The sequence below is a fragment of the Elaeis guineensis genome, chromosome 15, assembly GCF_000442705.2.
Source record: "Elaeis guineensis isolate ETL-2024a chromosome 15, EG11, whole genome shotgun sequence".
Lineage (NCBI taxonomy): Eukaryota > Viridiplantae > Streptophyta > Magnoliopsida > Arecales > Arecaceae > Elaeis > Elaeis guineensis.
The window spans coordinates 30984629-31001928 of NC_026007.2; the positions used below are offsets into that span (position 1 = coordinate 30984629).

The 17300-nt window shown below is 36.7% G+C and overlaps 1 protein-coding gene and 1 pseudogene across 4 annotated transcripts in view; both read left to right on the forward strand.

The window, feature by feature from the left end:
- LOC105034861 (protein DETOXIFICATION 42) overlaps nt 1-14425 on the forward strand; it is a 61149-nt gene extending 46724 nt beyond the window's left edge. For 3 of the 4 annotated variants that reach the window (XM_029261743.2, XM_073249415.1, XM_010910176.4), the window contains 8 exons: nt 1136-1232; nt 1376-1476; nt 1896-2059; nt 3082-3153; nt 3260-3376; nt 3548-3643; nt 3727-3848; nt 13633-13925. In XM_029261743.2, the coding sequence (XP_029117576.1) occupies nt 1136-1232; nt 1376-1476; nt 1896-2059; nt 3082-3153; nt 3260-3376; nt 3548-3643; nt 3727-3848; nt 13633-13678 (815 nt within the window). In that variant the 3' untranslated portion in view covers nt 13679-13925. The other variant, XM_019847116.3, reaches the window with a different exon arrangement.
- Nucleotides 7211-13619, forward strand: LOC140854057 (uncharacterized; annotated as a pseudogene).
- Nucleotides 14426-17300: the final 2875 nt, after the last annotated feature.

Genomic DNA, 17300 nt, shown 5'->3' on the forward strand with positions numbered 1-17300 from the left:
GGCCCATTTCCAGTCCTAGCTGGGTTTGCACAAGAAAGACAGTGATGCCAAATTGGACTGAGCCTCTGATACCATGAAAGAGACACTGTGATGGCTAAAATCCTACTTGATTGGTTGGGATTTCTTTGAGTATGTATTGAATATATATAACATGCACAAGAGTGATTATAGGAGAAAAATAAGGAGAAGATTATTCCAACAATTCGAATTCAAAATTTGAATTTCAATCGAGAGATAGGAGAAAAATGAGGAGAAGATTACAACAATAATTTGAATTCAAAAGTTGAATTTAAATGGAGAGAATTAAAGATATGTTATTACAAGTTGCCGCAACAATCTACTTTGTTAGGGAAATGCCAATTGTATATTATCAAAATTGGCTACATTTGTATGCATAATCTGTTAAAAGTATACATAATACACAATGATGACAATGTTTGTTTGACAAGGACAAAGCTTACTAATTATGACTTATTTCAAGATTTCTTAGATATTGGTACTGAACCTCTTCCATTTTCTCCATCAGAATGGTATGGTACAGCATCATAATTGATGGTTTGTACCAAAATTGAAAACATGGAAAAATGTTGGTATCGGCTGGTAAGGCCAGTACCTCGCTATTACAATGCACTAGTAAGGACTAGTATGGACTGGTATGACCAAATATATACTGGTGCAGAGGTTTTGGTGCCCCAGCATCCACATTGGTGCCAGTTTCTCATTGGAACAATACGTTACTGATGCTACCATCCCTTTCTTGCGGTTTAGAATCTGTGTCACTTTTCTTGCCACTACATTGTCCTCTATCATTTGCATTTTTCATATTACTTGGAGAAGACATTACATTTCTAATTGAGGTTGATTATCGGAAGTGGAAAATGCATTACTTTTCATTGAGGAGATCTTAATGTCCTAAAAATTTATTGGTACATTTTGACACTATTGCTTTTTAATTTTCAGCTAATGCATTTTTGTCTTTGAAGATAATTGGCCAATTGCTTTTGTTTTGTGTTTTCTTTATTAGTTCTGAATTCTATTCTAGTAGTATCCAATGGCTCCATGCATTCTGAAAATTTATTTGTGGATTTTATATATAATTCTGTCTAACACAAATTAATTTTCTGTGATACTTCAGTGGCTGGAGATGCGACCAACATTATCTTGGATCCCATATTTATGTTTGTTTTCCAGTTAGGTGTCAGTGGGGCAGCCATTGCTCATGTTATTTCTCAGTAAGAATTAACTCAGCTTTTTCACATAAACTTTACCAAATGATGTATTTTATCTTTTTGGCTTTTGCAAATTGATGGAATACCTTTTTTCTTGTTTATCAATAATACATTGCTTATTAAATGCCATGTTTTCTATGTTTTAGATACTTGATTTCATTAATACTTTTGTGGAGATTATTGAGGAAAGTTGATGTTTTACCTCCTAGTTTCAAAGATCTGCAGTTTAGCCGCTTCCTGAAAAATGGTAAGAAGTTCTCTTTTTAACTAGAATCGACAGTACATTCAACATCGATTTCTTTGAATGCCTTAGAATTTGATTCTCCATCCTACACCAATGATAACTATTTTAGGACTTGACACTTTACTAAAAGACTTGGTTATTTGTCATATAATTTAATTCTATGCCTTCAGCTCATAGAAAGTTATGATGCTACAAATCTTTCATCATCTAATATTCTAATGAATAAACTTCATTTATTTGATGTTCTTCCTGCACATGATTATTGAACTATTGCATGTCTTATTGCTTTGTTATCTTTTGTTCTCCTCAGTTATATTATTTCACTCTGTTTAACTTGCTTTAATGTCTTGAAACTGTCAGAATTTAGTGCTTTCTGAAAAAAAATTATTTTCATTTAGTTACATCACTATACTTTGTTTCAGGTTCTCTATTACTTGCAAGGGTAATTGCTGTCACATTCTGTGTGACACTGTCAGCATCAATGGCTGCAAGACAGGGATCAATCCCTATGGCTGCATTCCAGATCTGCCTTCAGATTTGGTTGGCGACATCTCTTCTTGCTGATGGATTGGCTGTTGCTGGACAGGTTGAGAATCCACTGTTGCTTTTATTTGTTCATTGCTTAAGATCTAATTACTTGAATATAAATACAAAGACAACCTATATGCATGTTCTTTGTTATTTTTCTGTCAAAAGCATTTATGCGTAGTTTGATAAGGTTATCAAGTATACTTATTTAGATCATCAGCTACTCAGATGACGAGACAACTGATGGATTCAAAAGGTGAAGAATAGCCATATTACAATAGCAATTGCACTTCCTGCTACTCCGACACCATCCTACCAGGACACATTAATCATTCTCACAATAATGGTTACCCTTGGGAGTAAGATTTTTCACCTCCATTGTTGCAAATACAGGAAAATCTAAGAGGTGTCTGGATGAACCCAAATAACAGGAATCTTCTACTTAGGGTAGTCCACTCACTTCAGAATCTCCTCAGAAACTCATCCCCACATCCACTTCCTAGTTGCTCCCTTATGAATATTTTTTTAGGAGACATGCATCGTGGACCCTCACCCAAATTCATTCCTTCATCCACACTCACTTTTGGTAACTCAAGGATGACCGTGTTGTACCATATGAGCATAGCATGTTAACCTCCAAGCTTGTTCATATATGAAATCTTAATGCTAGAGAAATTTCGCTGCAGACATGGTCTTTTTACATGGAGAAACCATATGCGCAATGTTTTTCCAGCCCCATGTTATTATGGTATATGAGCATCTGCATGCCAGGTTGCCAACAAAATCCAAACACCCAAAGGGGAAGATTTTCTATTGGTTCTCTGGTTGAACACTCATGCTTGGTGAATCCTGGGCACCTAAAACCGAGACATACGCTGCTCGCTCTGGGCCTTATCCCCGAAAAGTTCACTGGATGTTCTGAAACCTTTAGGCAGAGTTCCTGTTGATTAGATATTTAAGACTGCCTCCCACAAGCAATTCATTAAATGGTTCAATCAGTTGGTCCGATTTGTGGCATAATAGCATCACTGGTCCTAATTTTTATCACAAACAAACTCAGTTAAATCTGAATCTTTGCAGGCAATACTTGCAAGTGCATTTGCTAGAAGGGATCACTCCAAAGCAAGAGCTGCTGCATCCCGTGTTTTGCAGGTCAATATTTTCTAACCAATAGTCATTCACTTTTCCATAGTGCACATATTTTATGGATTTCATTTATTCATAACCAATAATAACTTTCCTATACTATGTTTTCCAGTGGGGAATGATTCTAGGTCTGGTCCTATGCGCCATACTTGGAATTGGCTTGCAGTTTGCATCAAGATTATTTACCAAGGATGCCAATGTTCTGCAACTCATGCACATAGGAATCCCGGTATCTTAGCACCTTCAGTCTGGAGAAATAACTTTGGATAAAGTCTGTTACATTTGCATTATAATCCAGGAATCTGCTGGTGCAATAAAACCAAATTTGAATGTCTTCAGAATCCATGCACCAATGCAATATGTCTCTAATATTGACTAAATATTTGCTACTTTAATTCAGTTTGTGGCGCTTACTCAACCAATTAATGCTTTGGCCTTTGTTTTTGATGGCATCAATTTTGGAGCATCGGATTTTGCATATTCTGCATATTCTATGGCAAGTGAAGAGAACTGGTTTTGTTTTGTGATATAGATAAATTTCCTCTACTTCTTTTACTTATGATTCTTCCTTTTATTCAGGTCCTGGTGGCCATTGTCAGCATCCTATGCTTGGTTGTCCTCTCGTCTAGTCATGGTTTTGTTGGAATCTGGGTAGCTCTAGCAATCTACATGAGTCTACGAACGGTTGCTGGCTTTTGGAGGTAAATTTCCAAATATTATTTGTGAATATGTTTTACATGATTGCTGTTTTTATTTATTTTTAAATACTTAAAAAAAGTAACTGCATTTGCAGCCTACATAACAAATATACACTATGCAGTCTCTTTATTGCTAGCATGCCGTAACCACCTTCTGAAATTGTGTGTAACCATAACCATAGCCATCCAGTCTTGTCCCAACTATTAGGGAATAGCTTTAAAGATCTTTATTTTCCAATCATTCTTATTTAGGACCATCTTTGGTATTCTTTCAACCTTTTTGTATCTTTTCTCACAGTGATCATCCATATCACTTGATGTCTTTTTCTTCTTTTTCTGCATTCTTCAACACATTTTAAAACTCCAATCCTTACTAAAGCTCCCTCAGATTTTTTTTGTATATGCGCATACCATCTCAATTGAATTTCCATTGCATTGTCCTTAATTTGTGCAACTTGTACCGCTTGAATATATACTCCTTTCTTAATATAAAAGTAGGGGATGCCTTAATGCTCGTGTTGTTATGCCTCTAATCCACAGGCATGTTCCAAGGGTTGTGGCAATCTGCTGCACATGCAATAGACTGGGCCCCATGAACATGCAAGTTGATAACCAGTCAAACAAAACAAATTAGCAGTAGCTGATAAGATAAGCTAGGTAACTATTTCCAAAATTAACTAAAATTTTCAAACTTGAATTGGATGCAATGCCAATCCTGAAACTACAAGCAATGCCATAATTACACCTTAAGGCAATTTACAATATACTTATAAAATAATTTAAATCCTGTATGAACAAATTTTACAAGACCACAAGGTGAGGTCCAACAAAATTCAAGATCCTCACTCTATAGTCACATCCCAATCACAACTCATCACTGTCTAAACATTAGGCTTTGAAAAGAAAGAAGAAAAGAGTGAAAAAGCCCAATAAGCAACCAAAAACCATAGCTAGATCCTAGAGGGATCAAGCAAGTACAAAAGGAAAAAGCTTTTAACAATCTATTGATGCATAAAATAATTAATATCATTAATGAAGTTGGATTTTATAATCAATATTTCATATCTAATTATTTCCAAATAATAATATTCGAACAATTTTCCAAAACCAATATTCCACATGCAAGGCACTTTATAAATCAATTTCCAAAGCCAATATAACACTTACACAAACATTTCTAATGAATAATAAACCATGTTCTAAATCAGTATTTGACACATAATTCCAATATACAATTTATACATGTTTATACCTTATCTCGACGGCTTAGCTAGAGGTTGTAAGTAAACACCACGTGGATCAAGTTTGATGGAATCAAAGCAAATGAGGGCCACGTGACTCTTGTTGAAGCGGATAAAAGTTTAGCCATGATAAATTTTATCAAGGAGGTATAGCCTGAAGGAGGGCTCGGTCATGGTGTTGATAAGTGGGCTAAAGGATCAGGACTTCGATCAATGACAATACATAGGAATAGACTGAAACAATTGAAATGTCTTCGCAGGTATATTTCCAAGTACAAGAACTGTATTGTAGGCTGAAATAAAAGAGATGGCTAAAGTTATGACTAATAAGACATGTTATTGGTGTGATAGTTGGTGCAGTGCAACTATGCCGACTAACATGCATAGTAGAGGATAACTGATGTCAGTTATCAAAACCCCCGGAAGTGGAGATTGCAACCATCAGATTGTGCAGTTATTATCTATTAGTATAAATAAATAAAAATTATACTTTGTAAGAGATCTTTTGATAATCAATCCAATGGATTTATCTTATCTTAGTTAACTGTAGTTTCTATCCTAGGAGTAGTTGTAACTTAGCTTTTACTACCATGGCCTAATGCTACACCCCTATGGTAGCCCAATGCTGCACCTCTCTATTATATTCCAATGCTACAAACTTTTATCTACCTCCTTTGAATGGTGGTGTGATGATAGTGAAAGTTCTAATAATTAGGTATTGGATCCATGCTACTCTCTATTCTTCCTTCGTTCATTTTCTTGCTGATCTGACGCTAGTGGCATGTTTGCATGAATCAACCCTCGCTACTTAGCTTATCACTACTCTTCTTTGCCGCACCTACATGGGACTATTCTAGTGAGCCCTGCAACACGTTCGGAGGGATTGGAAAGAGCGCCAACAATACATTATTTTTCAAAACTATTATTTAATGGCTTATTAGTCTTATGAGCCTACAACCACATTATTACTGTGGTAGGGCCTAGCAAGATTTTAAATCCCTTGGAACGAAGGTGTTCTGATTTCTTCATGGAACGGGATGTCTTGCTGTCCTGTTTCATTTCGATAGCAATCATGATCTTGCACCCTGGTAGATATTCTTTATCCTTTTCTTTTTTTTCTTTCTTTTTTCTTTTTTCTTTCTTCTTTTCTTTATTTTCCTCTATCTTTCTTTTTTCTTTCTTTTTCTTCTTCCTTTCTTTTTTCATTTTTCTTCTTCTTTCCTTTCCTTTCATTTCTTTTCTTCATCTTTCCTTCCTTTCTTTCTTTCCGTGTTCTTCTTTTCTCCTTGCTTAGAATGGGTTTCAGAATCTCGAACCCATCTCGGTTCTGTTTTCTCACAGGAATAAGATGGGACGGTCAGGCCGCTCCCCATCCCATCGGGACATAAAACCTTGATGTCTAATATATTGCATTTAACCCCGATAGAGTATTTGATTCTCTACATAGTGGGTCCACTATTCTATATTTGATTCCCTGTGGAGTAGGTCCATTATCACATTTAATCTCTATGGAGTTGATTCACTATAATCAAGTTTTGAAACAAATCATTGTGCCAATATATAAACCCCCCATTGGTGGGGTCCACTACGTAGCTAGATTGAGTCCAAAGTATGCATGCAAAATTCAATTATTTCACAATTTTATTTCATTTTCAATTTACACAAATAGTTTTGCAGTTTATAAAATTATACATGACTATCAAAGAGCTTCAAATATTTGACATACGTCTCAAAATATTCAAGCACTTCAAAAACACCATATTTAAAGTTATGTAGGAGTTTCACATGATTATAACATTTTTCTTTAGATATGATAAGAGTTCATGAATACATATGCCTATGGGTTTCAAAAATGTCTAAGAGTTTGAATAATAGGATAATCTCTTGCTTGATCCAATTTACTTGTAAATAATGAATACAATGCAAAGTACACAATTTTCTAGGCATTTTGCAATTGTCATAAATATATACTTTACAGATATATAAGAAAAAATATTCTAGTTAGGTTAAGGTTGCTTATGAATGCTAAGTTGACACAAGAAATCCCTTCTTAAGCACAATCTGCTCTAATACCTAGTAAGTATAGTTAATTCATCCATCAAAACATAGCCAATTTCATGGTTAATAATCACTCTAGAATAAAAATCTATAGTGATAAAATGAGAAGGAATGCTCAAATCAATCTCAAGAACTGAAACAAGCCAAGATGGAGAATATTGCCATTTCAAAGCTTATCCCTAATATGTAATAGCTGTTGGTTCATTGTAGCATATATTGTGACTTGGCCTTTGCATATATTTATTACCGAGAAAGACAATCAAGCTAATTGTAGAAAGCATAGTCAATAGGTGTTTAGGCAGTTGGGGTGACTGCAGTTGTAGAGGGTTTCTAAAAGAATATTGGCTGAATGACCCATCCATAGGAAAACTATCCTAGTTAGAAAGTAATCAAACTCTAAAATAAAGCTCCTATTTTGTGTCTTTTGGCAAAATAGTGAAAATCACATCCACACAATCATGATTTAGGGGTACCAAAGTTCTCCTCTGGCCAAGCCTAGCCTATCTTAAATATAGCTATATGCATGGCCTAGCCTTGGTCTATCGCTTCATTGACCCATGAGGAGTTGGGGGTTCCACTCGGTGTTGTAAGCAATTTCCCATAATCAAATGGCTTTCTGATCTCCTTGAACTTGTAGACATGTGTATAAGTATTTCAAGTGTCTCTTTTAGTGGGTGTGTTATAGTTTGTGCATTTATGTTTTGGCTTTTGCATCATGCATTGCAATGAGCATAAAAAATGAATTAAAAGAATCCAGTCCAAATTATTATGAAATCAACAATCATGTAAAGACCGCCACCAAGCACTCAAAAAAAATTTGAATCACTAAACCATGCCAAGTTATGCATTACGCATTTGCTATAAGAAGGATCAGTGCCTCTTACCAATGCCACTAAGTATAGCAAACAACCATTTATTGCATATATAGGACCAAAGCCACAACTTTTCTCTTTGCTCTTGCTGGCATAACTCTCGATCACCTTGTAATCAAGGCTCTTGACCTTAGTGCTACCATTGCTCTTCCTTAAAAACTCCTTTTTCGCTTGAGCCTTTTTGGAGCTCAGCAATCGGGACCAAACAAGCCTCACCATCCTGATCCTATTGTATATGTGGCATGGTGGGATCAGATCCAAAGCCGTTGATGTTAAAGAAAACCCTAGGTGAAAACTCCTTTCTCCAAAGAAGACATCCTCCCTATTTCCACATAGCATCGATAGGGAAGCTATAATCTGGGGAGAGGTGCAGAGGCACGATCCAAGGCTTAGAGGGTATGGAAATGGGGACAAGAGAGAGAGTGGACAAGATAGTGTGAGAGAGGGAGAGAGGCAATGGAGTTGGGTGGATATGCTGGTGTAAAGAAAAAAGGGGCACGGCCCCTGTTCTAATTAAAGAGGGCAATGGACCTAATCCATTATGTTGTATTATGTTTTGATCCATTTTATAGTTTTTTATGCGAGTAAATTTGATAAAGGGAAAACTACTTAGATACCTTTTCAACAGCGCCAATTTTACTATCTCTCAAGTTTAAAAAGTTTCCAATTGGTTCCTGAAATTAGTGGTCCTGAGCCCCATGTGGCATCCAACACTATTGAAACATTGTCATAAAGGATAATTTTGCCCTCATTGGAATGGATATTTATCGGAAAATGCCCTCTTTTCTCCTCTTATTATCCCTCCTCACACCCACTAACTTCTCTTCCGACATCTCCTCCTCTCTAAACCTTGCAGCCATCCTCGGCCCTTCTTTCTATCCATTCCTTCTATTTAACCTCATTCCACCCGAGCTCCATCTGCTCTCACCACCTCCTCTTCCAACACATCCTCCTCTCTAAACTTGCTATTGTCCTCCTCTCCATCCTCCTCTCTAAATCCCGCCACTATCCTCGTCCCTCCTTTGTATCTTCTCATAAGGGTATTTCAATCCTAAAAGTCTCATGTAACCATCACATGATGGAATCTCATGACCTTGGATAAATGAAAATGGATGATAGGATCATATTGAACTACTTAACTAACTTTAGGGACGACTTTGAATCTTTTTAAACTTGATGTGAAACTAGCTTTAGGTTAAAGGGTGTCTAAATAATTTTCCCTTTGATAAATTCTACCACCTCAGTCCACTTAAAATTTGAGATTTTGTTGTTAGCAATATTATCTTCTACTAGCTTTTAACCAACATCACATTAGTTGCCATTATCAAATCACAGAAGTCCTTTGATCCTGAGCAGTGACGATGATTTGCCTTTTTCGTTTTAGAAGCATAATAATAGAACAAGTACTATATATTTTTTAAAGAAAACTGCAAATATATAATTTATAGTAAATCATAAAAATTCCCATGAGGCTTATGTTTATTACACTTTACTTACATGCAGTCAAATTAACGGTGTTAGTAAAACTACTTACCTCATATGAAAAGTCAAAATTGCCCTAGAGGGGGATGAGGATATGTACATTTTCTTATGTTCTTGGGAGGCTGTTATGTCATGTAAGGTAATTTTGGTCATTTTTGAAACTTTTCTGATGTAGTATTTGGGTCCCACTAAAAGTTAACAGTTTGCCTAACATTCTATTAAGTAATGGTTTAAAGTGTTGGATAAAAATAAATCCTGAGTGGCTAACCATAGGTTTTTCATGCTATTGGGGCTAAGTGTGATTCACCCCAAATCTCAAGGAAATTTTTGTAATTTACTAAATATTTTATGTTTAGTTTTCAAAAAGTGAAATGGTTAGCCAATTTAATCCCACAAGTGACCTGGCTAATCTTTCAAAATGTTATAGCCAAAACTTTGTGCAGAAGGTTTGGAAGGAAATGTTTGGAATTTTTGAATATGTTTGGTATCAGATTTTTAATGTAGTAAGAAATTTATTTGTCTACCAACAAGCCATCCTTCTGTTGGTTAAAAAGTGAGAAGAATTCTTTGTCAGTCTTAATTGTAGTTGTCAGAATCATGCACAATCTTGCCCATTATATTGCATGCACAATCTTGGTATATTAGCTCATATCAATGTCCAAAAATCATGGGATCCAGTTGTCATATTCATATTTAGTACATGTACCAAATCATGGGATTTGCCTATTGTATTATACTATATTAGGTCCCTAATATCTTTCTCATAATAATAGGATTTTATTCCCTAGTATCTTTCTCCAGCCTGCATCCCTCTTCCTCCAAACCTCTGTTTCTTCTCTCCATTTTTACCTTTTCTCATCTCTTAGCCATGGCTGCTCGAGCCATCTTCAGATGGGCTCTTCTCCCTTCCCGCAAGCACTTGGCTGCTTCTCTCCTCAGAATCCCTAGATCTCCTCTAACCCTCGCCCCAATCTAGGCCTTCTCCTCGACCACCACCACCTACCTGAGGTTGATTGACCTGGAGCTTATGGTGTAGGGTGATGTGGACGCCTTCAAGGCTTTGGCCTTGGTGGTCCACAACAAGTGTGAGTCCGCCGTTCGCCTGAAGCACCAACCCACCAGCTTCATGTTCTAGGCCGCGGCGGATTAGTCGCAGCATAAGAATCGGGCATCGGTGCTGGCTTAGTTGTGGAAGCTTTTGGTTTTAGAAGTCAGAAAGGTGATAGATTTGAACTATTACACCTACAAAACTTCTTCAGATTCTACTTGCGAAGTCAACAATCAGGGGATTAGAAGTTGCTCCTCAAATCGGTCCTAATAATCCAAAAATTTGCTTTGGGAAGGCAAGCTTTACTAGATCTGATATATGCTGTTGAAGGTGTAAAATATTTGCAAAAGTAGATGAAATATAAGAGAACTTTATATTTTTGTTCCATCACATTCGGTATATATTAGAGGTCATATATACTAGTGTATAGATCCATACAAGGAAAATAATATGGCCGATACGCTAATATCCCTCTTAAACTCAAGATAGTACTATAGGTGCTAACTTGAGTTTTGGAAACTAGATTATGAATGTACTTAGAAGCTAATGTGGTAGATTGTAAGCTAATGTAGTAACTCAGAAGCTGACATGATGGATCAGGAGCTGACGTGGTGGTAAATTAGGACTTGATGTGGCAGTGCAAAGCTGAAGTGATAAATCAAAAGTTGACGTAATATCACAGAGACTAATGTAGAGCTAGCATAGCAGCTCAGAACTAATGTAGTAGATTATGAGTTGACTTAGCAACTCAGAAGTTGATATGGTAGACCGTCAAGGTGATGTTATAGCATAAAATCTGGTATGCTAGAGCAGGAGTCGGTATAGAAGCTCAAAAGCTGATATGGCAGATCAGGAGTTGATTTAGTAGCTCAGAACCCGACATGGCAGGCTAATGTGTCCAGCTGATGTGACAATACAGAATTTGACATGGTGGAAAAGGAAGTTGACATAGCAGCCCAAAAATTGATGTGGTAGATCAGAAAGCTAATGTAGTAAACTAATATTTTTAACAATGTTGATGTAGGTAATTGATGCGGCAGATTGATGTGTCCATTGACGTGGTTGACTAACATGGCAGGCTGGTGTTTGTAGACTTGCCTGACTAACATGATAGACTGATATATGTGCCGACGTGGTTGATTGGTGTGTTTGATGATGTTGCAAACTAATATGGCTGACTAACATATTTGATGATATCGTCTTATTAGTGATTGATATGGCTCTCACATTGTACTGATATGGCAAAACAACTGATGTGACAAGCTTTGTGGTTGGACAGATGATGATGTAGTAGGATGTCATGACTGATCAATGATGTGGTTGGATGATGTGTCTTGTCTATGCTAACATGACAGAGTGACTCGTCGGTTATTGTAGTTGTTTTAGATGATGTGGTTGTGAGAAAACAGAGAAGGTATAGTGCCAGTGAGGGCTGTCACTACGAGAGAAGGCAAAGCCAAAGGTTGACAATCCTTGCAAATGGAGGCACCATAGCAAAGGAGTAAAAGAACTCGAATTGGATGATGAAAGAGCCGGAGGCAGCAAGTGAAATTGGAGATGGAGAGAAAGGGGCCGAGTGATGGTGAGGAGAGACGATGCAAGACTTGAAGCTGAGGAGAAAAGCGGTGGAGAGCTGTAGAGACATCAAAGGATCATGGATGTCCGAGTGTTGATTCATCAGAAGACAGAGATCGATATATTGGCAATGGGGGTCTTCAAGGCTTCTAAACATGGCAACGATGGCTTGGAAGAGGCAAAAGAGATGGCATCATCATATTAGGTGATTGGTGGCTCTGATACCATGTTAAAATATTTATAGAATCAAAAGAAAAATAAGCGAGAGGGAAAGGATTTTATGTTTCTATTTCTTCATATTCGGTATATATCAAGGGTTATATATACTAGTGTATAGATTCCATACAAAAAAATAATATAGACTGATATAGAATCATACTAACAAAAGAAAATATTATGTTCTCATACAGGTTGTTATGTGATCCTTAAAATTAGACTAACCAAGGTTCATCATCTTGATATTAGGCGCTGTACTAGTGCTAACCTATTACTATGTTGGTATAGGGGCGGTTCGGCATACCGAGTGTTGGTGCATCCACTATACCATGTAGCCATATTAAACCGGTATGGTATGATATGCCCTATATCACTCCATTCGGTACAGGATGGTATGGCAAACCTTAAGTCCCTAACATAATATACATAGCAGTATTGTCAATCCTGGAGGAATCCATAATTCATCATGGTGTTCAGATTTCAAATAGATTTGTTGTTACAGGATGATGCTTTAACAACATGGAATATGAAAAAATTATGTTGTTGATCTTCATTTCATGAAAAAAAGTTTCCATGATGTCATTATCCAATCATATCTCCTTTGAATCTGCTATTTACTATTTGAATCGAAATAATAGCTGTTATTTGCCTAGTCCCTTGATCGAGTTTCTGGAATAACATAATTGCTGTTTTAACAACTATTACTAACCAACAGTGTTATAGAAATTAATAATAAAATGTTACTTGATCATGTAAGTCTTGACATAAGATTTTCAATTGATATGGAAATTTAATATTTTTAAAGGAAATGCTGTATGGATTGGAAGAACTGTACAAAGTCAAGTGATGTTTCATGGTACTAGAGCCATCACCCATTACATACATGTATAACATAAGACTCTGCAACCATTATAACAGCTGTTATTAGTAAACCTTGAATGAAAACTCTGTTCCTAGGTCCATAATGGCACCCTCCACTAGGCATGTGACCATTCCATTTACATGACTCTGAGCCTACAGCACTTCTCTGTGGGATCATTTAAGCGATATCATATTATAATGCATTATCATATGCTTGTAGACTCTAATAATGATATTTGATATGGTGTATAATCTAAAAAAGGGCAGAATATTAATCATGTCATTGTTGGTGCAAGAACCATAGAATAGGATATCAAACGGAAATCACAACAGAAGATGAGTGTAATAACTTAGGGCATATGACATTTTCTAAATTACTGTGCTGGACCTTGACTCTTTTCTGTGCTTCCTTATCAAATGTTCGACATGTGCAGGATAGGGACAGCTAGAGGGCCGTGGACATTTCTCCGGAGTGTTTAAAGCTTTACATTTGGGATTCCTTTTTGTTTTGCCAACTCAATTATTAAAGGTGTGCACACTTGTATTGCTATAGGTCCTTTCACTCTTTTGGATCATTGTTGCTTCCATGATCTGTATGTATACACATACTGTATCTTTTACTAATATACTCTTCATTTGAGTGTTACAAGTCAATACTAGTTGGTCAAATACTTAACACAAAAAAGGATTAAAAAAATTAGCTATCAGAGACTGAAGGTTCCTTTAACAGGTTCTTGTCTGAAAGCTAGCCCGAGCACAAAATGAGAGCATTATGTCTTTTGGTCAGAGGCACCAGCAGTTTCTGTGATGGTAATAATCCTTCATACAGGCTATAGAACTCTAGACACTCTGATGCCACAATATTCATGTAATCAAGCTGTTGCAAATGGCTAAAATATCTTGGCGCATAAAGATAATAATCGGTCTTCCAAAAAGCTTTTTATGTTGAGAAATAGATGCATGTGCACGACAAAGTTATGCAGGGTCCTTATAAGACCATTTGGAGGAACATTGGCCCCATTTCCTTCCCCTTTAGGTGTAAAATCACCCGTTATCTGTATTTGTGATTTATAAAGCTTATAAAATCACCCCTTTAGGTCCTTATTTCAGCAGTCATGTTTTACAACAAGAAATGGGAGAAGTATTACGATATGTTTATAGATTTTTACAATGGGTAATCATCAATGAATGATCAAAAAGTTCTGTTGTGTACGCTTAAAAGGACAATCATGGCATATTTCCTCTTGGTCTTATGGAATCTTGTGAATGTGACTGTAGTGTACACAGTATGCCAATAATGTAAAACCTTCTTTTTTCTTTTTCTAAATGTGGACTACTCAATTGTTGAAACAACTTGACTTTATCCAATACATCTTATATTGGAAAGCTGACATATATCTACAATAATATGCACCAGCCAGCTTTTCTAATCCTACAGAAATGTGGCAGCAAGTGAGCTTGAACTTTGTCACTAAAAACCTTTATTAACTATTTTTTGCGTTTGACCTTGTGTTGACTCTTTCCTTTTTCAGGGCTAATTATGAGATATGGTAGGTAAGTGTACTAGTGCTCATGATGGGATTACCATGATGCTTGGATGTCTCTTATATGATGTCACACAACAAGAGTGTTCTCTTTGAATCTGTTCTTACCTAGGTTCACATAATAAACTCCTCGCTCTCTCTCTCTCTCTCTCTCTCACACTCTGAAATCTATTGGAAGTGATCCTTTGAAATTTTATTAAGGGTTTTAATTTCTAAGGAATCTACATTTGCTCTGCAGCATGAAATGAAAATATTCTAGGGCTTCCTCTTTAGCTACCAAGTTATTAATCTCGCCTGTGTGACTCGAGACGAGCACCCCCTCCCCCAACCAAAAAGGTAAAATAAGGGTCATGCCATCCTTGTTTCTTGGTCCTGTCATGGGTTATAAAATACAGTCTTGTTCTGCTACATTACGCTCCGAAAGATGTGTCTTGTTCTGCTACATTACGCTCCGAAAGATGTGTCAAAGTAGTTGTTTCTTTGCCATCATTTTGGTGGCACACTGGCATTATTGGTATGGGATGATTTTACAGTTTTTTTTGAATATATTATGTGTTTCATGGCAGGATTGAATTGTTCAAATTTTTGATACATTTGCAATAGCAAATGAGCATTTGTCTCCTAAAGGTCGGTGTCTTGTCATCCGCTGACTTCTTTTCCGTTCTTTGACTTCGTTTGATATCATGCTTACAAAACGGAGAGGTTTGGATATGGAGATTGTTGGACCTATGCTGTGCTGAATGAGTGATGTCTTTTCCTTTTAAAAAAAAAAGCAGCTGAATGTTTTTGGAAGAAAGGGAGGGAAATTGCCTATATTGTAGTTGCCTGGATCTAGATGTCGAAGTTATGCTATCCAAGAATCAAACCCAGAACTTCTAGGCAAAATGGTGTGATCCCTGGGGTAAGCCTCAGTTTACTAAAACAAGCAGCTGGATGTATGCTTGTGAAAAAATATGTATCGTTCATTTGGCGCATGACGGGTCAAGTATTTTAAAAAGTACCAAGGCGCTACTAGCCTGCCCGCACAGCAATCATTGTATCCCTTGCAATCGTTACTTCTTGAACTTGTCTCTCTAAATAACTTGATATATTGGAATCACTAGAGACTGAATTGGATCACGTGTTTTGCATTCTTTTGAGTAAGATATATTGAGGTAAAACTTGAAGTTCTTCAATGTCCATGTTCTTTGGTGATGCAGTTTAGGCCACATTTTGAAGGTAAAGAGAGAAGGAAGATATATGAAACAAAGATAACAACAAAAGGAAGAAGAAACTATCTTTTAGATTTTGTTTGATTGATTCAATACCAAAGAAAATAAATTAATTATAATGTTGGCTGGGGGTCCTCATTTATAGAGGAAAAATCCTAATTAGACGTCTAAACTACATTGAATTCCAGGTTTATTCAGAATACAAAATAAGTAAAAAAATTAAACTTCCAACTTATGCAAGATTTTTCGTGCTCCTGTTTACCTGTTAAATGAATGAAGGTGGTTCCAAAATTGGGTCAAACACGTAGGGCATAGAAAGAGCTTTTCAAATTAGGGTCATATAAGCGATTTTGATGTCGGATAAGAAAGTTATGCTCGTTTTAGTACAGTAGGGTCAAAATTAGCTGGGTTCAAGAGTAATCAGTTTGATTTTCTATCCTTTCGGGTCTAATCCATTAAATTAAGGTATCTATCTGCTATGGCATCTACGTCATACTCCTCAGGCTAGAAAGAACTTATCCTTGAGTTAGAGTCTTCTTATCTCTTTCTGATGGTAGTCCTGTAGGCAAATTTTCAAAAAAAAAAAATCAGCAAATTTCTGAAGGATAGGACATACCATGGATGGGATTTATCGCTTAGCCAATTCACCCTTTGTCAGGTTGTTTCTAGCGATTAGTTGGTAAAACTCTTTCGTGTATTCATCCACAGACCTAGACTCTTGTCGGAGGTTTTGCGGGCATTGATACAGAGATTGCGTATAGTTGAAGGGCAAGAATTATTCCTTCAACGTCTTCTTCATTTTTTTCAGTCCTAGATCTTTGGCTTGCCTTTGCATTCCCTGGTCTTCTTTAGTTGTTGCCAATAGGCAGAAACCCGACCCATCAACTTTGGGATGATAAGTTTCACCTTCTTGTCATCGGATACCTCTTTATACTTGAAAATGCGCTCGATCTGATCCAGCCAATTGAGGAACACCTCTGTTTATAGACTCTTCAAATATTCAGACAGATTTACTCTGATGGTATCATACCAGCAGATTGATCATTCGAGTGAATCATCTCGACCTTCATATCGGTGGATGAGAGTACCCCTATGGAAGGGGTTTTCGAAATCTGAAGCTCCTCCATCAGATCTATGGTTTTTTGGTTCTTCTTGGATCTTGCATCCCGATTTTTCAACTGCATAAGACGTACTATCAATTTCATCATCTGTCTCCTCAAATCTTCGCACTCTATCATCAGATCCCGCTCCCATTGCATGATTTGGTTAGGAGCTACCACCGTCTGGATTGTAGTTTGGTTTCGCTTGCAGCCACTGAAGTGAATTTCAGTGCAGGGATAAAATGAT